Below are 22,688 nucleotides of genomic sequence, written 5' to 3'. Positions count from 1 at the left end.
TTTAACTCACTCTCTCCTTGACCCAAAGGTAATTATAATCTTTACCTTAAGTTGCATTATACGGATTTTATAACACAGCCTATGGGACACAATTACACGCTTACTCCTAAATTCCTTGAAATTGATCTCTAGGTGCTGTATGGTGTAACGTGATAGATCTACAACCATTCTAAATGATTACCCTCCCCTTCAAATAGTCACCCAAGCACTAAATACACCAAAAGGTGCCACTGTTCAAAGCACTTTTTTCAATGCTCTTTTCTGAAAGTTTTAAGATCATACTTCTCTGATTATCTTTGGTGGTTTGGTGGTGAGAGAACCAACAAATTCAACACATATTTATTAAGAGGCTTGTCATATGACATCATATATATATATATGATTTTATACATTATATCTCTGGCTAAATATGGGGGGGACAGCAGAGGGGGAAGACAAAGATAAGGAAACTACCTCCATTCTCAAGGACTTTACATAGATGGCAATTTTTGAAGCTTTCAAATGTTTGTTAGAAAAGGTATACTTGGTGAGTGCATTAAGTACAGAGAAAGCTAACAGTTCAGAAGAGGCAAAGGTCACGTGGAAAGGGGAAATAAAAGCTTCAAGAAACAAAAGTCACTACAAATGTGCTTTGAAGGGAAGGAGGATTCACTGGGTTGAGCCTGGGTTTGGCAGCTGAAAAGCAGAGGGAGCGGCACATTCCTTGCAAGGTGAATGTGAAGTATGTTTAGACAATGGTGAATAGACCCATAGATTTTTTTTCTTTTCTTTTTTTTTTTTTTCTTTTTTTAGGAAGTCCAATATCATACTGTCCATCTAAAATCTTATGTTTCCTGGGGCATCTGGGTGGCTCAGTCAGTTAAGTGTCCAACTTTGGCTCAGGTCATGATCACATGGTTTGTGGGTTCAAGTCCCGCGTCGGGCTCTGCGCTGACAGCTCAGAGCCTGGAGCCTGCTTCGGATTCTGTGTCTCCCTCTCTCTCTGTCCCATCCCCACTCATGCTCTGTCTCTGTCTCTCAAAAATGAATAAACGTCAAAAAAAAGTTTTTAAATAAAATCTTATGTTTCCTTTTCCAACTTCAAATCCCTTCTAAAGAATCTCTTTCTCTTCCTTTCTTTCTTTCGAGACAGGAAGTGAGCACAGGAGAAGGGCAGGGGGAGGAGAGAGAATCTCAAGCAGGCGCCGTGCCCAGCATGGAGCCCAATGTGGGGCTCGACCTCACAACCTTGAGATCATGACCTGAGCTGAAATCAAGAGTCAGATGTTTAAAATGAGTCATCCAGGCACCCCAAGAATCTCTTTCTTCGAATCTTTCCTGAATCACCTCGCCAAGCAGGCTGTCCTCTCATCTTACCTTCAACCGAAGAGAAACACTTCGCTTCTACAAGCTGCTACAAATACTTTTGCAAAGAAGTGGTGTATTCTTTTTTTTTTTAATGTTTATTTTGGGGGGGGGTTAGGAGGGGGAGAGAGAGAGAGAGAGAGAGAGAGAGAACGCACACAAATAGAGGAGGGCAGAGAGAGAGGGAGACACAGAATCTGAAGCAGGCTCCAGGCTCTGAGGGGTCAGCACAGAGCCCAACACAGGGCTCGAACTCATGAACGGTGAGATCATGACCTGAGCTAAGGTCGGATGCTTAACCCTGGAAGTGGTGTATTCTTAACACAGAGTTCAGTGAATACAGATAAGTCCTACCACCATTCGCTCACATATTCATTTGTTTACCAAGTATGTATTTAATGGCCCACCTGGCAAAGGTCCTCCCTCTGAGGAAGAACAGATCCCTATTCTCTAGGAATTTGAAGCAAACAAGATAAATACAGAAAGCAGTTAAAAAGGTGACAGGCTGAAGTCAGCTCTTACAAAAGTCTCAGTAAAGTCACTCAGGCAAAACTTAAATGCAACAACAAATGTCTAGAAGCCGAAGCAAACTGATATTCCTACGCATTGCCTCTTCATGAGAGCAGGCTGTCTATTAACTATTGCATAAAATATTGTGAAACCGAGCACAGTAACAAAACAGCAACAAAGTTCACTATCCAAAGAAGAATGTTTGGGGGTGGGGGGGACGTCAGTGGTAAATTTGAGAGGTTTTGTTTGTTTGTTTGCCTATTTCAGGATCACATATGGTAAAAAGTATATTAATAAATTTGCAGACATGGGCACCTGGCTGGCTCAGTTGGTAGAGTACACACTGGGTGTAGAGATTTCTTAAAAATAAGATCTTAAAAAAATCTTTTGCAGACATACGTGGTTTACCAAGTATTTTGAAACCCCAACTTCCACTGAAATTAAAGTTAGTAATCCTCCTATAAAAAACACCAACTCCATTCCTAGAACTTGCTGGCCCTCTAGCTGTGTTAACTTTGTTTTTCTATACCAACTCACCTACAAACAGCAAGAGCTGGAAATCAGATTTACTTCCCTTATTTATGAATGGAAGTGACAGATAACCACGAGCTATTAACACAATTGAAACATTAGAATCAATTTGTACTTATATGAGTAATTCTTTTATAATTTGTCTAATTTCCAACATGTAGAATGAAGCAGTTGAAGTGTATGTTTCAATTACCAACAATACGTCAAATACTTACTAAAACACAGGCTTATCCAAAAAAGTGGTAGGCAGAAGAAATTAGTAAATTAAAATGATCTAAGATGAAGACATTTAAGTCAACTGAAATGGCAAACTTTCCAAACACCATGGACAAAGCTACAGAAACATGCATACACAAGTTATTACTATCAAACTTTGCTTCTGAGTTTGCTCTCTACACGGCTCTTTGTAAACACTGCACTGGATATCAGCATAAAAGAACTCTCTATCATCCTTTACAAACTCTAGACTCTTCAGTGCAATATTACTACCCATTAAACTTTAACAAATGACCATTTTAAAAGAACTAAATTTGGGGCACCTCAGTGGCTCAGTTGGTTAAGCGTCTGACTCTTCAGCCTCAGGTCATGATCTCCTGGTTCGTAAGTTCAAGCCCTGCATCGGGTTCTGTGCTGACAATAGGGAGCCTGCTTGGGATTCTCTGTCTCCTTTCTCTGCCCCTCCCCCACTCGTTTGTGTTTTTTCTCTCTCTGTTTCTCAAAAATAAATAAATAAATAAATAAATAAATAAATAAATAAATAAATAAATAAATAAATAACCAGCAAAAAAGTTGTCCTCTCCACTGACTTCACAAAGAAACTTATTGTATTTTAAAAAATTATCCATTGAGAGTAATAATAATGTTGGTAGTAATACCATCTGGGTCATCTAAATGGGGTTCTAGCTGATGTATGTGAAGTACTCTCTATTAACAAAGTAGAGGTCAATAATGCATTATAATTAACAGTAACATACATAATCAGGAAATAAACCATTAAACTACCAAAAATTACTCTGGTTTTGCCTCTCCTCTGTATTTTGAAAACTAACTTGAAGAGTTCCAATGCCAATAAAGGAAAAACAAACAGTGGGAGCTCCAAGAACAATGTTTTCCCTCTGAAACCGCGGGCCTATGTGTGTACATCAGCAAGCCATCTTTCCAGATTTAGAATACTGCTGCAAATACCAACGTAAATGTTCTGTGAAAACAGCTCATTTGTTTCAGGCAAGAATTTCCAATAGGAAGAAAAATTAAGGGAGCATGCGGTTGAGAGAAAAAGTCTCAGAACTCTGACCTGTTATAAATGCATTGTACTTAAAGTAACTCCCTGGATATCTGCCCTAACTAACTCTGAGAATCTAAAAATTCATTCCTTGAGACTTAGACAGAAATGTAATAAGTTCCCCTCTGGTACCTCTCTCACATATCCACTGTGAAATATGAAATATCCACATATCTATAGCACAAATTTCCTAAACACACAAATAAAAATAAGCAACTACATATACGGCATATCTCAAATCTGCCATAGTAACTGTATCAACATGGAACAGCTATATTAAAGCTTTCTGGAGAATAGATAGAAGTTTTAAAAATACATGATTTCAATTCCTAGCACAAAGTATGTGTGTGTTGGTGCGTGCCTGTATATACCATACTTACAAATTTATTACTTTGAGAACTCTGCAGTAAAATATTTCTTGGACAATGGGGGTAGGGGACAAACGGTTCAGAGTAGTATGTGGTGGGGAAAAAATTGGTTTAAAGCCCATTTGTTTTCCAAAGGGCAACACAACAGCCGCTCACCAACTGCTCAGACCCCCTCTCCCTCTATCTCCCCCAGGGCATAAAGCAACGGGAGGAAAACGGAAACCTTTGTTGCAGTGTAAAACTGAAAAACCTTCCGCTTTAACCAAAGTCAAGGCTTTATACTGCTCACTATAAAGTACGAGCTGATAATATGTAACTTCGTATGTATTATTATTTTTTTAAATGCAAAGGAAAGAAGCTGGACACCACTACACACTACCCATTTGTATCAAGTACAAAAACAGGCAAAATTCATTTAGGCTGTTGAAAGCTTAGGGGCGCCTGGGTGGCTCAGTTGGTTGAATGTCCGACATCAGCCTAGGTCATGATCTCGCCATTCCTAAGCTCAAGCCCCGCGTCAGGCTCTGTGCTGATAGCTCAGAGCCTGGAGCCTGTTTCAGATTCTTTCTCTCCCTGTCTCTGCCCCTCTCCCACTCATGGTCTGTCTGTCTGTCTGTCTGTCTCTCTCTCGCCCCCCCCCCCCTAAACATTAAAAAAATTTTTTTTTTGGTACAAATACAGACACTCAGATCAATGGAACAGAATAGAGAACCCAGAAATGGACCCACAAACGTATGGCCAACTAATCTTTGACAAAGCAGGAAAGAATATCCAATGGAATCAAGACAGTCTCTTCAGCAAGTGGTGCTAGGAAAACTGGACAGCGACACGCAGAAAAATGAACCTGGACCACTTTCTTACACCATACACAAAAATAAACTCAAAATGGATGAAAGACCTCAATGTAAGACAGGAAGCCATCAAAATCCTTGAGGAGAAAGCAGGCAAAAACCTCTTTGACCTTGGTCGCAGTAGCTTCTTACTCAACACGTCTCCGGAGGCAAGGAAAACAAAAGCAAAAATGAACCACTGGGACCTCACCAAAATAAAAAACTTCTGCACAGCAAAGGAAACAATCAGCAAAACTAAAAGGCAACCGACAGAATGGGAGAAGATATTTGCAAATGACATTTCAGATAAAGGGTTAGTATCCAAAGTCTGTAAAGAACTTATCAAACTCAACACCCAAAAAACAAATAATCCGGTGAAGAAATGGGCAAAAGACATGAACAGACATTTCTCCAGAGAAGACATCCTGGGGGCGCCTGGGTGGCTCAGTCGGTTAAGCGTCTGACTTCGGCTCAGGTCATGATCTCACGGTCCGTGAGTTTGAGCACCGTGTCGGGCTCTGTGCTGACAGCTCAGAGCCTGGAGCCCGTTTCAGATTCTGTGTCTCCCTCTCTCTCTGCCCCTCCCCTGTTCATGCTCTGTCTCTCTCTGTCTCAAAAATAAATAAACGTTAAAAAAAAAAAAATTAAAAAAAAAAAAAGACGACATCCTGATGGCCAACAGACACATGAAAAAATCACTCATCATCAGGGAAATACAAATCAAAATCACAATGAGATACCACCTCACACCAGAATGGCTAAAATGAACAACTCAGGCAACAACAGATGTTGGCGAGGATGCAGAGAAAGAGGATCTCTTTCGTATTGCTGATGGGACTGCAAACTGGTACAGCCAGTCTAGAAAATAGTATGGAGGCTCCTCAAAAAATTAAAAATAGAACTACCCTAGGACCCAGCAATTGCACTACTAGGTATTTATCCAAGGGATACAGGTATGCTGTTTCGAAGGGGCACATGCGCCCCAATGTTTATAGCTGCCATATCAACAACAGCCAAAGTATGGAAAGAGCCCAAATGTCCATCGATGGATGAATGGATAAAGAAGATGTAGTGTGTGTGTATTAATATATGCATTAATATATATACACACACATTAATATATATACACATACACACAATGGAGTATTACTCGGCCATCAAAAAGAATGAAATTTTGCCATTTGCAACTATGTGGATGGAATAGAGGGTATTATGCTAAGTAAAATTAGTCAGAGAAAGACAAATATATGACTTCCCTCATATGAGGACTTTAAGAGACAAAACAGATGAACACAAGGGAAGGGAAGCAAAAATAACATAAAAACAGGGAGGGGGGCAAAACCTGAGAGACTCTTAAATATGGAGAACAAACACAGGGTTACTGGAGGGGTTGTGGGAGGGGGGATGGGCTAAGTAGGCAAAGGGCATTAAGGAATCTACTCCTGAAATCATTGTTGCACTAGATGCTAAACTTACTTGGATGTAAATTTAAAAAAAATAAATGAATACTTCAAAAAAATAAAAATAAAAATAAAATTTTTTAAAAGTCTAGATAGTGATTATCTTTAGGGTAATTAGAGGAGGGGCACAGGAGGGTTTCCCGGGTGCCAGGAATATTCTATTTCTGAATCTGTGTACTGGTTACATGGATGTGCTCGCTTCGTGAAAACGCACCAAAGCATACACTCATACTTGTGCCTTTTCCGTGTTTTTGTTCTACTTCTGCACAAAGACTTCGTAAGCTTCTATAAGGAGGAGTCAGACCCCACACCCCCTCCCTGTTTCCAGCAGAAGATAATTTATTCCCTGGAAGAAACTGGAGAGTCCCCAGCTCAGAGACCTCGGGCCTAATAGAAAACACTGTTCTGAAAACGGGGATCGATTAAAAATCCATACACTAAACCCTGTGATTCCAGCTCTCTTCCCCACTCTTCTTCGTGAATCTTGGCACACATTACGCACAGAGAAGACCAAAGGATTCCTCAGGAGTAAAACTGACGTGCCCGAGGGAAAACAGCTGCAGGTGCCGTCTTTGGAAGTTCCCCAAACTACAGCCTAACCCCTGAGAGCCATGGCAGGGAAGCCGTATGGCAGTGAAACCCTGCCCATATGTCATGGCACCCGATTCACATTTCGGTGACTCACCATTAAATAGGAACAGAGAGCAAAGGATCACCAGATAGTTACACTTGTGGCGCAAAAGTCAGACACCTACACAAACAGGAAAAAAAGAAATCAAGGCAGTGTAAGAAGGAAATAAATACGTAAATAAATAAATTTCACGTCCTCAGAAACCGAAGAAATGCACCCAGGAAAAAAGGGACAGAATGCTATTAAAATGCACACAAATGAAAAAAAGAACAAGAAAGAGCTCTTGAAAAATAAAGACAGCAGAAATTCCAAAGAGTTAAGATGAAGCAGAGAACACCCATCAAGAAATTGGGCTTTAAGACAAAGGGAAAGGAAAATCAGAAGACCAACAAGGAAGTCCTCCCCCCACCCCCCCAAACTAACAGGAATTCAGAGAAAGAAAAGAGAAACACAAGGCAGTGGAGAAAATTATCAAAACACCATAACGAGAATATTTTCCAGAACTGAAAAACACACCTTTTTTCAGATCAAGCATTCGTCAGAATGGCTGAAATTAATAGAGATATTAGGATAATAATTCCATAAAAGGAATATCCTAAAATCTTTTGGAGGTTGTCTAAAACCAACAAAACAAGCAAACAAAAAGGAAAGACAAAAGATCACGTACCAAGAGAAGAATCAGAATAGTGTAACACTGTTTAACAGCAACGGTAGAAGCTAGAAAGTAATGGTGCACTGGCTTCAAAATTCTAGGGACACTTGTTTTCCTACCTACAAGCCAGCCAACTCAAGAGGGAGAAAATAGCATTTTCAGACATGGTCTAATACCATGTCCCCTTTCTCAGGAAGATACCCCATTAAAAAGAGGGAGTAGACCAAACCTTTCTTCAAGTTACTAGATGTCAGAAAACTACAGGTCCAACACAGGGGAGACAAAAAGGGAACTACCAGGAAAATGCCAGAAGGTCACCCCAGGACAACAGCTGTGCATCAGGCCTACAAGGCAAGTCCCCACCCTGACTCCAGGAGAGGTGTCCAAGAAAAAGGTGTCAAGGAGAATGTTAGGGTTCTGTCAGAAAACTTAGAAAGGCTAGAGAAAAAGGAAAGCACACGAGCAAGAGGCTACCCTCCAGGCAGCACAAGAAAGAAAGCGGAACCGTTGGGTTTGAGTCCTCAGCTGTGGGCCACAGCTCCATGCTCACGATAAGGACAACCAAAGCTGACGCCTCGTCATGGGTGAAGCAGCAGTTTGTGCACATGGCGTGACAATGAGAAAGGGTGAAATCTTCCCCTTCCATGTAATAAGTCAGCGGATAATGCCCAATAACAAAAAATGCTAAAATAGCGGTATATGCAGAGTATTTCAGAAGATGGAGGAAAACAGCAAAAAGAGCCAAAGACTCAGAGGCGGCTGCCTGGGGAGCAGGACTGGGGCATAAGGACAGGCTGTGGGTCCAAACACCTATTTCTTATTACATAAGTCTTATCGTAAGAACTCTATGTAAGTCTTATTATAAGTTTCTTACGACGATCTTTGAAAATATCTGCCTAGAACGTTCCTTTGATGGAAACAAAGTTTAAATTTTTAAAGTATGAAACAAAACCAAGGAATGTACGAAACAGCAGGCAAGAAAACTGGAGAGCGTGGGCTGCAGCAGGAAAATGACAGGAAGGCCACCGTTCTGCAAAGCCCCCGCCGTGTCCAGGTGAGAGGGAAGTCCTTCCTCTGACAGCCGGTGGAGAGGCTGTGTGCTGAGAGATGGGGAGCACAGGAGAAGTAAGGGTAGAAGAGAAATGTATCGATGTAGCATCAACAGATAGAGAGGGCCAATCAGGAGACTCGGAAAGAGCTAATTAACAGGCAGGACAACGGCCCAAATATCTGTTCACCTGCGTATTTATGTGTTTAGTCCACAAATGCTGGCTCCTTGGAAGTGTCGCAGCCCCCCGTGGAATTAGAAGCACTTTGATTTTGTGTTTAGGTTTTAATTTTGAAATTATGAAACACGCAAATAGAAAAATACAGAAAATAATAATGATCATTCAAGTATCTACTATTCAGCTTTTCCAAATATTAACATTTTTTGTCATAATTGCCCCTAATTTTTATTTTATTATTTTTTTAGATATAATTTATTGTCAAATTGGCTAATGTACAGTGTGCAAAGTGTGCTCTTGGTTTTTGGGGTAGATTCCCATGGCTCTTCGCTTACATACAACACCCAGTGCTCATCCCAACAAGTGCCCTCCTCAATGCCTGTCACCCATTTTCCCCTCTCCCCCACCCCCATCTAATTTTCTTTAAAGAAATAAATACTATGGGGACGCCTGGGTGGCTCAGTCGGTTAAGCATCTGAATTCAGCTCAGGTCATGAGTTTGAGCCCCGCATCGGGCTCTGTGCAGACAGCTCGGAGCCTGGAGCCTGCTTCAGATTCTGTGTCTCCCTCTCTCTCTCTGCTCCTCCCCCACTCTCACTCTGTCTCTTTCTCTCAAAAATAAACAAACATTACAAAAAATTGTTAAAAACAAAAAAAAAAGAAAGAAAGAAATACTATGAATATCGTTGAAACCGTCTTCAGACCATTTCCTAACCCTACCCCCTAACTGCCTCACAGGATGTAACCATTAATCGGAATTTGACAGTTAACGTCTCCCTCCAACTCATCTCTAAAACGAAACAATGGTTTGAATGAATTCTAACGCCTCTTTGTTGGTGTCTTAGGAGTTCTTGATGTTCTGTAATGAAAGTGCAGAAGGCTGCAGTGCTATGAAATACACAAAAATATTTCAAAATAATTTCAAACCTCAAAAACAGACTGAATCACGACGCAGTCGACGCTTTGGCAAAAATAAAAACCATAGTAACTTTATTATGATAATGTCAGTAAAAACGTTATTATCAATACTTAGGGCATATAAAAACCTAAGTTCAAGGATTTCACTGTGGTTTCCTCTCATTGTATCCGTTGGCTCCAGGGAACAATAAGGAGGTAGTTGAGCGAAACATCCTGGTGGGAGTCCTCACTGCCTAAATAACCAGGTCAGTACCGCACCTGCCTGCCACGTGTCACTGTATTCGGCTCTACCAGGCAATCACAGCAAAAATACTCTTTGAAATATTTGTAGACGGCACAGGGAATAGAGTCAATAATCCTGTAATAGTGCGCAGTTCGAAGAGTGACAGAGGGTAACTTGTGGTGACGTATATATTAGCGTATATAGTTTTGTAAGGTATATAATTGTCGGACCACTACGTGGTACACCTGAAACAAAGAGACGTCAACTGTACTTCAGTTCAAGGCAAAGAATAGTCGGTAATGTTCTTTTTCCTTAAAAATGTCCTTCATGATGTCACAAAAAGTTATTTGCGCTGCATCTCGACCCTTGAGTGCACATCTCCTTTATCTTCTGGGTGGTAAAACAGGAAGCATGTAAAAGGCATCTCTGCTGTGTACCACAGTAGGATGTTTATCTCAAAGAAAACACGTGCATGATTATCTGAGCTGTGAGCCAAACGAGTTAATAACTCCTGGAATACCTTTGTTACATGGAAGGACAACTGACCAGCCCGCTACCCGGACCCGGGTGTTTGGCAGACAGTTTCTCTACAACACTCAAGTGAGAAGGTCATTTCAGGAGAAACAACTGACAGTATTTGTTGCCAAGGATAGCCGTCAAGCTTCCAAAACAAAAATCAAAATTTTGGAAGACTTGTTCCTACCGTGAACTTCATAGCTTCCTAATACTTAAAGATTTTTCTGATAAGATCAGTGGTGATATTAACACCTGGGAGGTCTTGAAATTGCACAGTAAAATGTGTTAACGTTTGTAATATCTTCATTATCTAATGATCCAGAATTTTCCAAATGACCAACAATTAATACAGTAAAATGATACGTGGGCAGGGATTCAAAGTGCAAGAAAGACCAAAAGAACCTAATGCAAAAGAATTTTTTAAAGTTCAACGACAGGGTTTTGGATTCCATACCGGAACCAACATTTAAGAGATGACCACTTGTCAAGTTTTGGTATAGGATCAAAGAAGACTATTCACAATAATCTGAAAAGACAATTAGAATGCTCTTCTCTTTTCCAACTACATACCAGCACACACTTTATAATAAATATTTACTAGATTATTCTTTCTGGATGTTAAAAACCACAAACACGTAATCACAGTGGTAAGTTAGCATAGTTTAATCTGGGATCATTAGCAGTCATTTAGAAAAAATGAAAAATTCATTATTTATTTAAAAGTTACATTCTTCTGCAGTTATAGTCTCATTAATCTGCAATAAATATGTAAGTATCAGAGGCTTAATTTACCACAGAATAAAGAATGATCATTGCCCTAAAAAAGAAATGAATATAGTAAATTCTTAAACCTGCTTTAGGTATAGGTATACTCAAATAAAGTCCCTTCTCCCCAGTTATAAAGGAGCAGATGCTTTTCATTTAACATTTTACTTTTTTTTAATTAAAATTTTTTAAAACTTATTTTTGAGAGAGAGAGAAAGAGAGAGTGAGTGAGCGAGCAGGGGAGAGGCAGAGAGTGATGGAGACACAGAATCCAAAGGAGGTTCCAGGCTCTGAGCTGTCAGCACAGAGCCCGATGCAGGGCTGGAACTCAAGAACCACGAGATCATGACCTGAGTCGAAGTCAGACGCTTAACTGACTGAGCCACCCAGGCACCTCTAACATTTGACTCTTGAAAGCCAACACTAATCACCCAGAGGACATGGTGTTAGTGGATTTAAACCTTAATTCTTAAACTGCTAGGGAAATGTCTTTTCACAGAAAAAAAAAAAAAAAACCCTCAACTTTTATAAATTTCAAAAGAAATAATTTAATCTGACTGAACCTCTGCAGTTTGGAAGACACCAAATAACAAACTTGCCACAGATAGGTTAAGAAGCAGAAGGGTTTTTAAGAGAAATATTCTTCTTACACAGATCCATCCAGTTAATGAATATCATAAATCACTTGTTTCAAAGGCAGGGACCTTGAAAAAATTTTCAGAGTAAAACTGATAATGTCCTTGCTTTAATAAAGTCCTATTACCCCGCCCTCTGAAAGAGAAAAGTTATACACTGTGGGCTTTTAGGTCAGAATATTCCAGAAACAACCAGAGACTGACATCCTCTCCCCTTTCTAATCATCTACCCATTTCGGTATGCTTACCTTTGCAGTTCATTGAGCCCCCTGGCAGTTGGCAGGCAGGGATTTTGCCTTAGGAAGTTCTGTTTTAAGTTGAGGTGCGTGAGGTCCTGGCTGTAGAAGAGGTTGGCAGGCAGGTGCTCCAGGCTACAGCACGAGAGGTCCACTGAGCTAATGCGCTGTGAAGCCACCTGGAGGGGATAAAACCCAGCCCGATTTTAATAGCATCCATTTATCCCACAGATGCCCTCTCTGGACAGAAACACGATACCCCCCTGGGAACACAGACCTACTGCGCACGGGGCATGTGTAGCCCAACTATAAACCAGTATTTACTTAATATAGAATTGAGCCAAGTACTGTAAAGGCAGAAAACAGCATCCCTGCCTGGAAGGTACTCGCAGTAACCGAGTATAGGAGACAGGTTGCAAAGAGCACAGATTATCCTATCGGGTTCAGGGGTATCAGTCATCTTCTCCCACTGTAGGGGTTAAGTTCCTGAAAACATTCATGGTAAGAGAATTCAGAGCTAAATAATACAAGACTTTAGAGGAAATACAAGGTTAGGAGATAGACACTAAGATCCAGATGGAACCTATCAAAGCCCTTGTATACACTGAATTAAAACAGCACAAATAAAGCGTCGATGGCCTCGTACACGTCTTTAATAACAACGGTAGCATATGATCAGACTCCACTGCGTACTTGCTCTCAACTTCTCTGGCTGTGTCTCCCACAGAGCTTCGTACATTCACTGTGCTTTGCTCCATGTAAGTCTTCCCGGTTAAATGACTCTTACTGTGGCCAGAGTCCCAGGTCTGCAGACCAACTAGCATGCAGGAGACGGAAAAGGTGCTGGATGCCCTGTATTTCTCAAACGCTTTCTCCAAAATTCCAGGTCACGTGGTGCCACTTTATGACTGGGCATATTAGTGACGGTCCTGGCAGTCACCGTTGGCTGAATGCTGTTTCTGCGCCGGCACGTAGATGAAGGTGTCGTCCTGATGTCTGTTACACAGGTGAGAAAACTGGAGCTTGGAGGGCTCAGTGATCTGTTCAAGTCCTCTCAGCTCCTAAGTGGGGGAGCTGGGAGTCCCAGTCTGCGTCCTTCTGTAATTGGGAAACAGAAGGTTGGAGTTTGGTAACAGAAAAGGACATCAGCCCCACTTACACACACCTTGGCTGCTTCTCTCCTCGCAGAGGTCATGGGAGTATTATTCTAAGCTCTGGGTTCATTCTCCCGCATGCTCTTTATGTTCACCACCGCTTTATGGCAGAAACTGCACTCCTCATCTGTGATCAGTCTGATGTCCTTTTCTGTTACCAAATCCAGCCTTCTGTTTCCCAATTACAGAAGGACGCAGAGCGTGGTCCTCAGGACTGTGACTCCCAGCTCCCCCACTTAGGAGCTGAGAGGACTTGAACAGATCACTGAGCCCTCCAAGCTCCAGTTTTCTCACCTGTGTAACAGACATCGGGACGACACCTTCATCTACGTGCCGGCGCAGAAACAGCATTCAGCCAACGGTGACTGCCAGGACCGTCACTAATATTATCCCTACTACCGGTTCCAAATAGAACGATTTGCAGCTTAGAATTAGAATGATTCTTAGAATCATTAGAATGATTCGCAGCTCCTATCTACTGAAATCCAAGTTCTCCCGATGCTCAGAAGGTATTCAGAAGTAAGCCTGCATAAAACCTATTCTGCTGATGGCACATTTGAGGTTAGAAACAAATTATGGAGCACACAGGAGAGCTGAGGGGAGACAGGGATGGGAAAGGCCTGGCAGGGCCCAACTCAAAGACTTGACAGAGGAGGTATGAGTTTGCATCTTAGCAATTACATCTTTCCTTGAGTTTTCACTATGAAATAAGAAAGAGAAGAAACTGTTTTCCACACACGCAAAAAAAAAGAAAATCCCAGTCAGGGCCAAATCACCCATATATACCAAAAGATGTCAAAAGAGCCACGGGGCATGTAATGGTCCGAAAAGGCAGGGGCAAACGCACCACACAACCTGCTCGAAGGAAGTAAGGTACACACACGGTGAGCACGTAAGGGCCCGCCACACCTCATCACACCTCCTGCGGTACAACAGCAAGGCAGACACAGTTTCTGCCCTGCACGAGCACACCTCCAGAGGAGGAGGGGGAAACGAAGGCACCACATGATAAGAGCTACAAGAGCTGTTAAGTGCAAGGGACAGGGCATGATCTAAGAAGTCAGGGAAGGCTTCCGAGAGGACCTAATGTCCCAGCTCAAACTTGAAACTCGAGTGGAAATCTGTGTTTTTGTCTGCCCCAAATCCTTTCCCCACCTGCTCCTATGGCAATCCTTCCAACACGGGAGACTCTGACAGGAGCTGCAAACGAAGCATGCCGACCCCCAGGCCGCAGGGGGAGTAGGCATGAGCAATCAGGGTACCCCATCGACCGAGCCCACGGACTGATCCAACAGGTACTGTACTGACTGGCATGTGAGCCGAGGTAGGCTAACCAGAGGCCCTCTCTGGGATTTACATATTCTGCAGCTGGAAGAGAGAGAACACACACACACACACACACACCACTCCATATATTATGTACAAATAGTTATAGAGAGGTAACTTTTAACCACATAAACCATGCACTGATCACGTGCCAAATTACCGATAGTGATTGCTTCTATGTGGGTAGAGAGGAAAAAGGACATAAGAATGGGAAGATAGGAGATTTGGAGTTTATCTGAAATGATTATTTCCTTATAAGAGGGACAACGGACGATATGAAGGAAATAGGGAAATATGTTAACAACTGGGGAAGACAAGTACACGGAAATTGTAATATTATCCTGTGTGCTCGGGGCGCGTGGGTGGCTCACTTGGTTAAGTGACCAGCTTCGGCTCAGGTCATGATCTCACAGTTCATGGGTTCGAGCCCCACGTCGGGCTCTGTGCTGAATGCTTGCTCAGAGCCTGGAGCCTGCTTCGGATTCTGTGTCTCCTTCTATCTCTGCCCCTCCCCCGCTGGTGCTGTCTCACTCTCTCAAAAACAAATAAGTGTAAATAAATATATATATATATATATACATATATATATATATATATATACATACACATATATATATACATATATATACATATATATATATATATCATCCTGTGTGCTCTTCTCTGTGCATGCGTATGTGTGTTTAATGTGAAATGTGAAAACAAAATGTAACTTCAATTAACATTTCAGTAAGAAGAAAACGGGTAAGAGCAGTCTTCTGGTTTTCCTGGCATTCAGTGTTCCACTAGGTGGTATCCCGGGGTCAGCAATTCCTCCTGTAACCAAAGGATCCCCTGAACCCCAAAGGGCTGAATGGTGGCCCCAAGAAGGATTGGGGGCAGAACGAAACACAGATTTCCCCATCCTAATCCCTGAAATCTGTAAATATTATCTCATATGGCAGGGGTGAATATTACCCTGTATGACGAAAGATGTGATAAGAATCTTGACAGGAGGTGCCTCTCCTGGATTATGCAGATGGGCCCTAAGTGTGATTATATGTGTCCTTGTAAGAGAGAGAGGCGGAGGGAGTTTTCAGAGAGAAGGCCATGTGACTCCGGGGGCAGAGACGGAGTAACAGGAGCCACAAGTTAAAGAATGCTTAGAGCCACCAGAAGCTGGAAGGGGCAAGGAATGGATTCTCCCCTAGCGCCTTCAAAATGAGTACAGTCCTGCCAACATCTTGATTGTGGACTTCTTGCTTCCAGAACTGCATAAATTTCTGTTGCTTTAAAGCCACCAAGGTTTGGTTAACTTGGAAACTAATACACCTTTCATAATTTTTTCCACGATACTTTTCATTTTCATTCATTCACCATGTTTACTGGATATCTACTATGTGCCAATTAACTGACCTAGGTAAGCACATGGCATGCCTTCAGTAAACAAAATGAAGATCCCTGCCTTCTTTAAACTTAGATCCTGTAAATAGGTAAATTGTATGTTAAAAACTGGCAAATACTATGGAAAATAGAGCAAGGAAAAGGGGGTCAGGATTGTTGGAAAGGTGGTAGGTTATATTTAAATAGGTTGGTCAGGGGGCGCCTGGGTGGCTCAGTCGGTTAAGCGTCCGACTTCAGCTCAGGTCATGATCTCACGATTCGTGAGTTCGAGCCCCGCGTCGGGCTCTGTGCTGACAGCTCAGAGCCTGGAGCCTCTTTCAGATTCTGTGTCTCCCTCTCTCTGACCCTCCCCCATTCATGCTCTGTCTCTCTGTCTCTCTCTCAAAAGTAAAATAAACGTTAAAAGAAAGAAAAAAACTTAAATAGGTTGGTCAGGGCAGGCCTCACTGGAAAGGTAATATTTAGACATGATGGACATGAAGAAGGTACCTGAAAGGATTTGTCTAGAGGAACACTCCAGGCAGAGGAAGCAGCAAGCAAAAAGGCCCTAGAAACTAGAAAGGGATGTGCCTGGCATGTTCGAGGAACAGCATGGAGACCAGTAAGGTAAGGGGAGAATGGCCTGCAATGAGATCAGAAAGGTAAGGCGGCGGGGGGGGGGGGGGGGGGGGGGGGGGGGGGCAGTGGGCAGCAAATCCTTCAGGGACTTTTAGGGCACTGTAAACACTCGGGCTTTTAACGTGAGCAAACTGGGAGGTGTGGAAAAGTTCTGAAAAGTCCCTGTCTCTAGACTGGAAGCTCCCCAAGGGCAGGGACTCTTGCCTATTTTGTTCACTGATACACCGATGCTCAGCACTTGGTGAGACCTCAGAGAAGTATGTGCCAGAAGAATGGCCACTAGACTTTATAGCCCTTCCTTCATCACCAGCTCACATCTAACCCACCTCATGGATTCTTTCACACGGAGACAGACTACTTTGAAGAGGACCAATTCTGTTTCGACTGAAGCATCACACTAAATACTCTTTGGGCAACTAAAGATAATGATTAAATGTCAAGTGGGATTTGATTCCTTTCCTCATTCTGGACCACAAGCTGTTGCTGCTGGAAACAAGGGGGAAGAAACCGCACTAACAAGGCTGCCACAAACACGAGCAGTCTGTGGGAGCCGTGGCAGGGCTGGGAACAGCTGTATCAAGAACAGAAATGATGCAGCCGGGCAGGGAGCTGCCGGGGTGACCACAAAAGCTATCATGAGTTGCACCTTTGCCTGGTCCCTGCAACAAAGGGGAAACATAAGTGTTTCCACCCAGACCAGCCTGGGCACATAAAGACCATGCCACCAAGAGGTTCTGCTTGAACCCCAAATGAAAGAACTACCAGCTGAACTACCCACACACATAGCACCTATTAAAACTAAGATCCTTCACAAGAAAGACCTAAATAAGTAACAAATCAAAAAGCCACCTGGATACACCTTGGAGCAAGGAGCCTTTTATTACTTTTTTTTTGTTTATTTTTGAGAGAGACAGAGAGAGAGACAGAGACAGAGACAGAGAGTGAGCAGGGGAGGGGCAGAGAGAGAGGGAGACACAGAATCCGAAGAGGCTCCCGGTTCCCAGCTGTCAGCACAGAGCCTGATGTGGGGCTCAAACTCACAAGCCATGAGATCATGACCTGAGCTGAAGTCGGACGCTTAACTGACTGAGCCACCCGGGTGCCCCTACTCTTTTTCTAAAGTAGTGAAAACAATAATAACATCGATCATTTGGGGGTGCTTCAGCTGTGAGAGGTACTCTTTTAGCTGCTGCAGACATCATATGTAATCTTTACAACAACTCAGTACAGTAATGGTTTATCCTCATTTCAAAGATTAAGGTAAAACTGAGGCACAGAGTGTGCCCGTGGTCACATGGGTAAAGCGGCGGCAGAACCTGAGTCTGAATGGGGGCCTGTACTTAGGACGCTCCTCATAAAACAACAGCATAATTCCTTTGACCAAAGAGGATCAGATGTCATCCCTAGGATAATCTTAAGCCTCAGGAATGGCAGTGACAGGAGACAGTCCTTCAGAAGAGAAGCAGAGACCATCTGTGGACCACAAGCAGCCTTTAGGGAAGGAAGGGGTGAAGCGCACCTATCTACACAGTGTGTCCACCTGGGCAGCAGTGAGGCCACCTGGTGAGCACCTAACTGTATTTTAAAAGGCGACAGGAAACGTTTAAAGGGTTACAGAAATTTGGAAAGAAAGTGAAAGAAACAGGCAGAAGCAGAAATCGCCTCAAAGCTTTGTTATGGAAAGGGTCCTCAAAGGAACTCACAATTAGAGTATAAAATCCTTTTGGCAAAAGCCACTGTACTTCTATTGCACCTCCTGACATCAAGACAGTGGAAGACACAAAGAGGAGACACAAGCAACGTGACACGACACCGGGCACAGTCTTCAAAGTACTCAGGGCATAACAATTCTACCACTTCCTAGCCATGTGGCTCTGGGGTAAGTCACTTCACCCGTCTGTCCTTTGGTTCCCTCATCACCGAAGTGGAATAAATACCTGCCCTGACAAATTTAACGAGCTGCCGTAAATAACACCCCTTTTCTCATTTTAAAAAAATCAGGAGAGGCTCTGCAGACCTAGCATCCCCCGACCAACGTCCACAGCTACACGTGGCACAAACCTCGACGACGAAGAAAGGGCTACGGCACGGTCAACGCTTCTTGCCGCGGCGAGCGGTCACACAGATGTGGCTCGATTAGACCAAGGCAGAAAATTACAGAAGGTGTGCGGCTCACGGACCGTCCACGAACTACACGTGAAGGGATCCAAGTTGTCAGGTTTTCGAAGATTACTTCAATGTAACCGTGGATAGGGAAAACGGTGCTAGTCTGTATTAACAGCAAGACAATTTTCTAAGGATGATAGAGTCAGAGGGGCGCCTGGGAGGCTCAGCTGGTTAAGCAACTGGCTCTTGGTTTCGGCTCAGGTCACGATCTCATGGTCTGTGAGTCTGAGCCGCACACGAGGCTCCACGCTGACAGTGAGAGGTCCGCTTGGGATTCTCTCTCCCTCTCTCTGCCCCTCCTTCGCTTGTGTGCGCGTGCACACGCGTTCTCTCTCTCACTCAAAATAAATAAACTTAAAATAAAACAAAATAAAATGTTTTTTTTTAAAGATGAATTAAATGGGATTTGCCCCCACGACCTTACACACTCGAGAAGACACATTAAAAGTAAACTTGAAATCAACCACCTTCTCGGGTTGTCTTCTTTTCCACGTTACTTGTAAACATGTGTGGTGAAGAAAAAAAGTTAATTTGGCCCTCAAAACATTTCCCCCAAAGAACACTGCAGGGCAAACATAAAAACGGTAATATGCACAGCAAACTTTTCAGGCTGCCTACTGGGCTTCCAGATATTTCTAACATGCTACTCAGCTCAACACCTTCCTCGGCTGTTTCTTGGCAAGTCTTTAGGACGCTTCTGTCAAAATTTGTCCCTGCTCTGAGCTGAGTTGTATTTCTAAACTAACATCTCTCTCCTATCCTAACCTGTCCTCGCTAAGCTTTTGCAATAATCATCCTCCCTTGCAATAGGACTGTCCTCTGCATTATTCCCATTATTCTTGATGCTCATGGAGTGGGCGAACACCTTTTATTAGCAAGGGAAAGTTCAGAAAAACAGTCATGGGAGTTTTTTCTGTTGTCGTTACCACTATACTTTAGTGGAGTACTATTTATCCTCATTATGTGCCCAACACGCTCAAAGTGAAGCAAAATGACCCTGAAAGGGTTGGTCAAAGCAGCTGAAATAGCAGAAGTAATTCTGCTGCTGTAAAGTAAAAGGCTGCTACAAACTGGCATAATAAGTCACGAATTGCTCTGGCCTGGCCGTCAGTGGCTGCAAAACCACGCCCTGGCTACAGGGATGGTCTCTGGGGAGTTTATTACACTTCTATAAAAAATTCTTAACCTCTTAACTGACCTAGTTTTATTTAATCTTCACCCCCTTAAAAATGCTTTGGGAAGGCATGAGGTAGGAGAACATAAACTCAGACAGGCATTTACTGGTCTTTGTTAGCTAAGCATTCTAGCAACTTATTTTCACTTTCATCCTCATCAATAATTTTGTAACACTTTACATCGAACCAAAGTTTCCAATATTAATAAAATTCAAACTATCACGGCTCTACAACATGCGATTGATCATTTCTTTTAAAAACATTTTCTACAAATATATAAGAAATGCCTTAAATTGACCCGACCTTTTCCCAGTGACATCTCTTTACTTGATCCTGTACTAACACTACCAGTTTACAAAATGCGTTTAACAGATGGAGAAAACTTTGGTACATTAATAAAATCTAACAGTTAATAATAAATAACGAGCCATTAACACTCACTAATAGGAGCGTGCCACCGTGCCCATTTTGTTAAAGCGCTACTAAAGCGCCAGGCTATCACAATATAGAGAAAAGGACACCAAGACATGTGGAACAAGAGCTCTGCCTCAGCTCCCGCCCGCTCTCTGCCAGGGGAGTGGAGGAGACGGGGGCCGGGGAATCCTTCCCCATACGGTTATCATTTGCCGTTATGAACCAGGCACCACACCCGGTCCTGGAGGGACGTACTCTGTGTCTTCAAAAGCTTGGTCTCTTGAGACGCAGACACCTACACAACTGTCATTAGAGGAGGTGTGCACGGTAGTGTGATGAGAGCACACAGAGCCGAAAATGCAAACCTCAGAGCTCCCGCCACAACCCCAACCCCCACATTCCCCTCCCCTGACCAAATGGACAGGTCTCCCAGGCGCGTGGGCAGAGACTCGCCCATCACCACCAAGAGCGGACAGAACCACGGCATCCGTCCGGGGAGCTCACGGCACGGCCTGCGCTACCTTTCTGGGAGCCAGAAGCAGCAGCCAAAGACTCTGAGGTTCTGAGGAGGCGCACGGCCAGCCTCCCAGGACGCCCCCGTGTCACTCAGGCAGTTATCTCCCCTCCGCACACACAAACCCCATTGTGTTTCTGAGTAACAACAGAAAAACAGGGCTTGGCTTGGGTGGGAGCAAATCTGAACTCAGAGTTCCTTCCTCATTTCCTTATTGGCAAACTAGGTGTAAACAGTCCCTTTAGAAAGAGGCCACCTGAGAAAGTGGCATCTCCCCGGCCACGGGGAAAAGACAGCCAACCACAAAAATACTTAAATTCTAACTTTCTGGAAAAAGTAGTAACATAAATGCATACTTAAATGATTCTACTATCAGAAATTAGCTACCTGTTTTGTATTTTAAGTTCCAAGTCTAACATACAAGGCTCGGTATATTTAACATGGAGAGGTCAATGACATTTTTCTAATTACTCCACTATTCCCTACTTTATGAAATTATAAACCAGACCAATGGGTAGACGAATTTAACTCTTCAGAGTAGTTACAGGAAATTCAATACAAATATTGGGATATTCCGATCTAGGCAAATATGTAATGGAAACTAAACTCTTGAGTATTTTCTAAATACTCAGATTCAAATGACTTAACTTCATAACATGACCAGGGGCGCCTGGGTCGCTCAGTCGGTTGGGTGTCCTACTTTAGCTCAGGTCACGATCTCACCGTTCCCGAGTTCAAGCCCCACGCCGGGCTCTGTGCTGACAGCTCCGAGCCTGGAGCCTGCTTCAGATTCTGTGTCTCCCTCTCTGCCCTACCCCTGCTTGCGCTCTGTTTCTCTCTGTCTCTTAAAAACAAAAAAAAATTAACAAGTGACGAAAAAAAGGTTAAAAAATAATATAACATGACCAGTGAGAGAGATGTGGTTGATCATATATGGTAAATTCCTAATACAGCAATACTTGACAGGTTTTTGAAGAATCAGACAAGTAGCCTCCTCAATACCGTATCAATTTAATCTGCCTTGGGTGATCCAGAAAGCATCTGAATCAAGACTTCTTAAATATCTCTTGATCATCACTTAAGAAGATCAACGATCAGTGCACAGAGCCTATGCTTGTGTCCCCAGCAGCACAAGCCATTCAACACACTGCCTGACAAACCACCTTTTATTCGACCACTGAGCTGTCTGGATTCTGCTGACAACTGTGTACGTGAAGTACTTCCCTTTGATATTTTCAACAAATTCCAGTTGTCATTTGAGTCTTGATTTGTTTTGTCCCCTCGGGCCACTGTAAAACATTGGGAGTACATTTAAAGAAAAAAGAGCAAGGGAGCAGAACTTCCTGCACAAAGCAGTGCTGATACGTTACAGCTCAGTTCCCTCATCTGCAAAATGGGGATGTGACAGTAGATCAAGAGTTACTAGCTTTCACTGTAAAGCCCAACGACATCCTAGAGATGTAATGAGTAAAAGAGACCTCATAAGGCTACTATAAAGCATCTAGAAGAGTACTTGGCACATAGAAACAGTTATCAAAATGTTAGTTGTTACTATTTGCATTATTGTGGTCACCACTAGATCAATTCAGTAGGCTAAATGATTTTTTTTTAATATTTTTTAAAGTTTATTTTCGAGTGAGAGAGAGCAAGCACAAGCATGCGAGCATGAGTGGGGGAGCGGCAGAGAGAGAGGGAGACACAGAATCCGAAGCAGGCTCCAGGCTCCGAGCTGTCAGCACAGAGCCCGACGCGGGGCTCGAACCCACGAACCACAAGATCATGATCTGAGCCGAAGTCGGACACTTAACCGA

General features: G+C 43.0%; 1 protein-coding gene across 1 annotated transcript in view; it reads right to left on the bottom strand.

The window, feature by feature from the left end:
* The window catches only part of PHLPP1 (PH domain and leucine rich repeat protein phosphatase 1), a 213,891-nt gene that overhangs the window by 69,986 nt on the left and 121,217 nt on the right, over positions 1-22,688 (bottom strand). The window contains exon 4 of the mRNA XM_043559032.1: positions 12,140-12,306. Coding sequence (XP_043414967.1) covers positions 12,140-12,306 — 167 coding nt within the window. The remainder of the gene's footprint in view (positions 1-12,139; positions 12,307-22,688) is intronic.

Source organism: Prionailurus bengalensis, chromosome D3, assembly GCF_016509475.1.
Source record: "Prionailurus bengalensis isolate Pbe53 chromosome D3, Fcat_Pben_1.1_paternal_pri, whole genome shotgun sequence".
Classification (NCBI taxonomy): domain Eukaryota; kingdom Metazoa; phylum Chordata; class Mammalia; order Carnivora; family Felidae; genus Prionailurus; species Prionailurus bengalensis.
The sequence above is the reverse complement of the archived record's forward strand: the minus strand, read 5'-3'. Positions and strand labels throughout refer to the sequence as shown.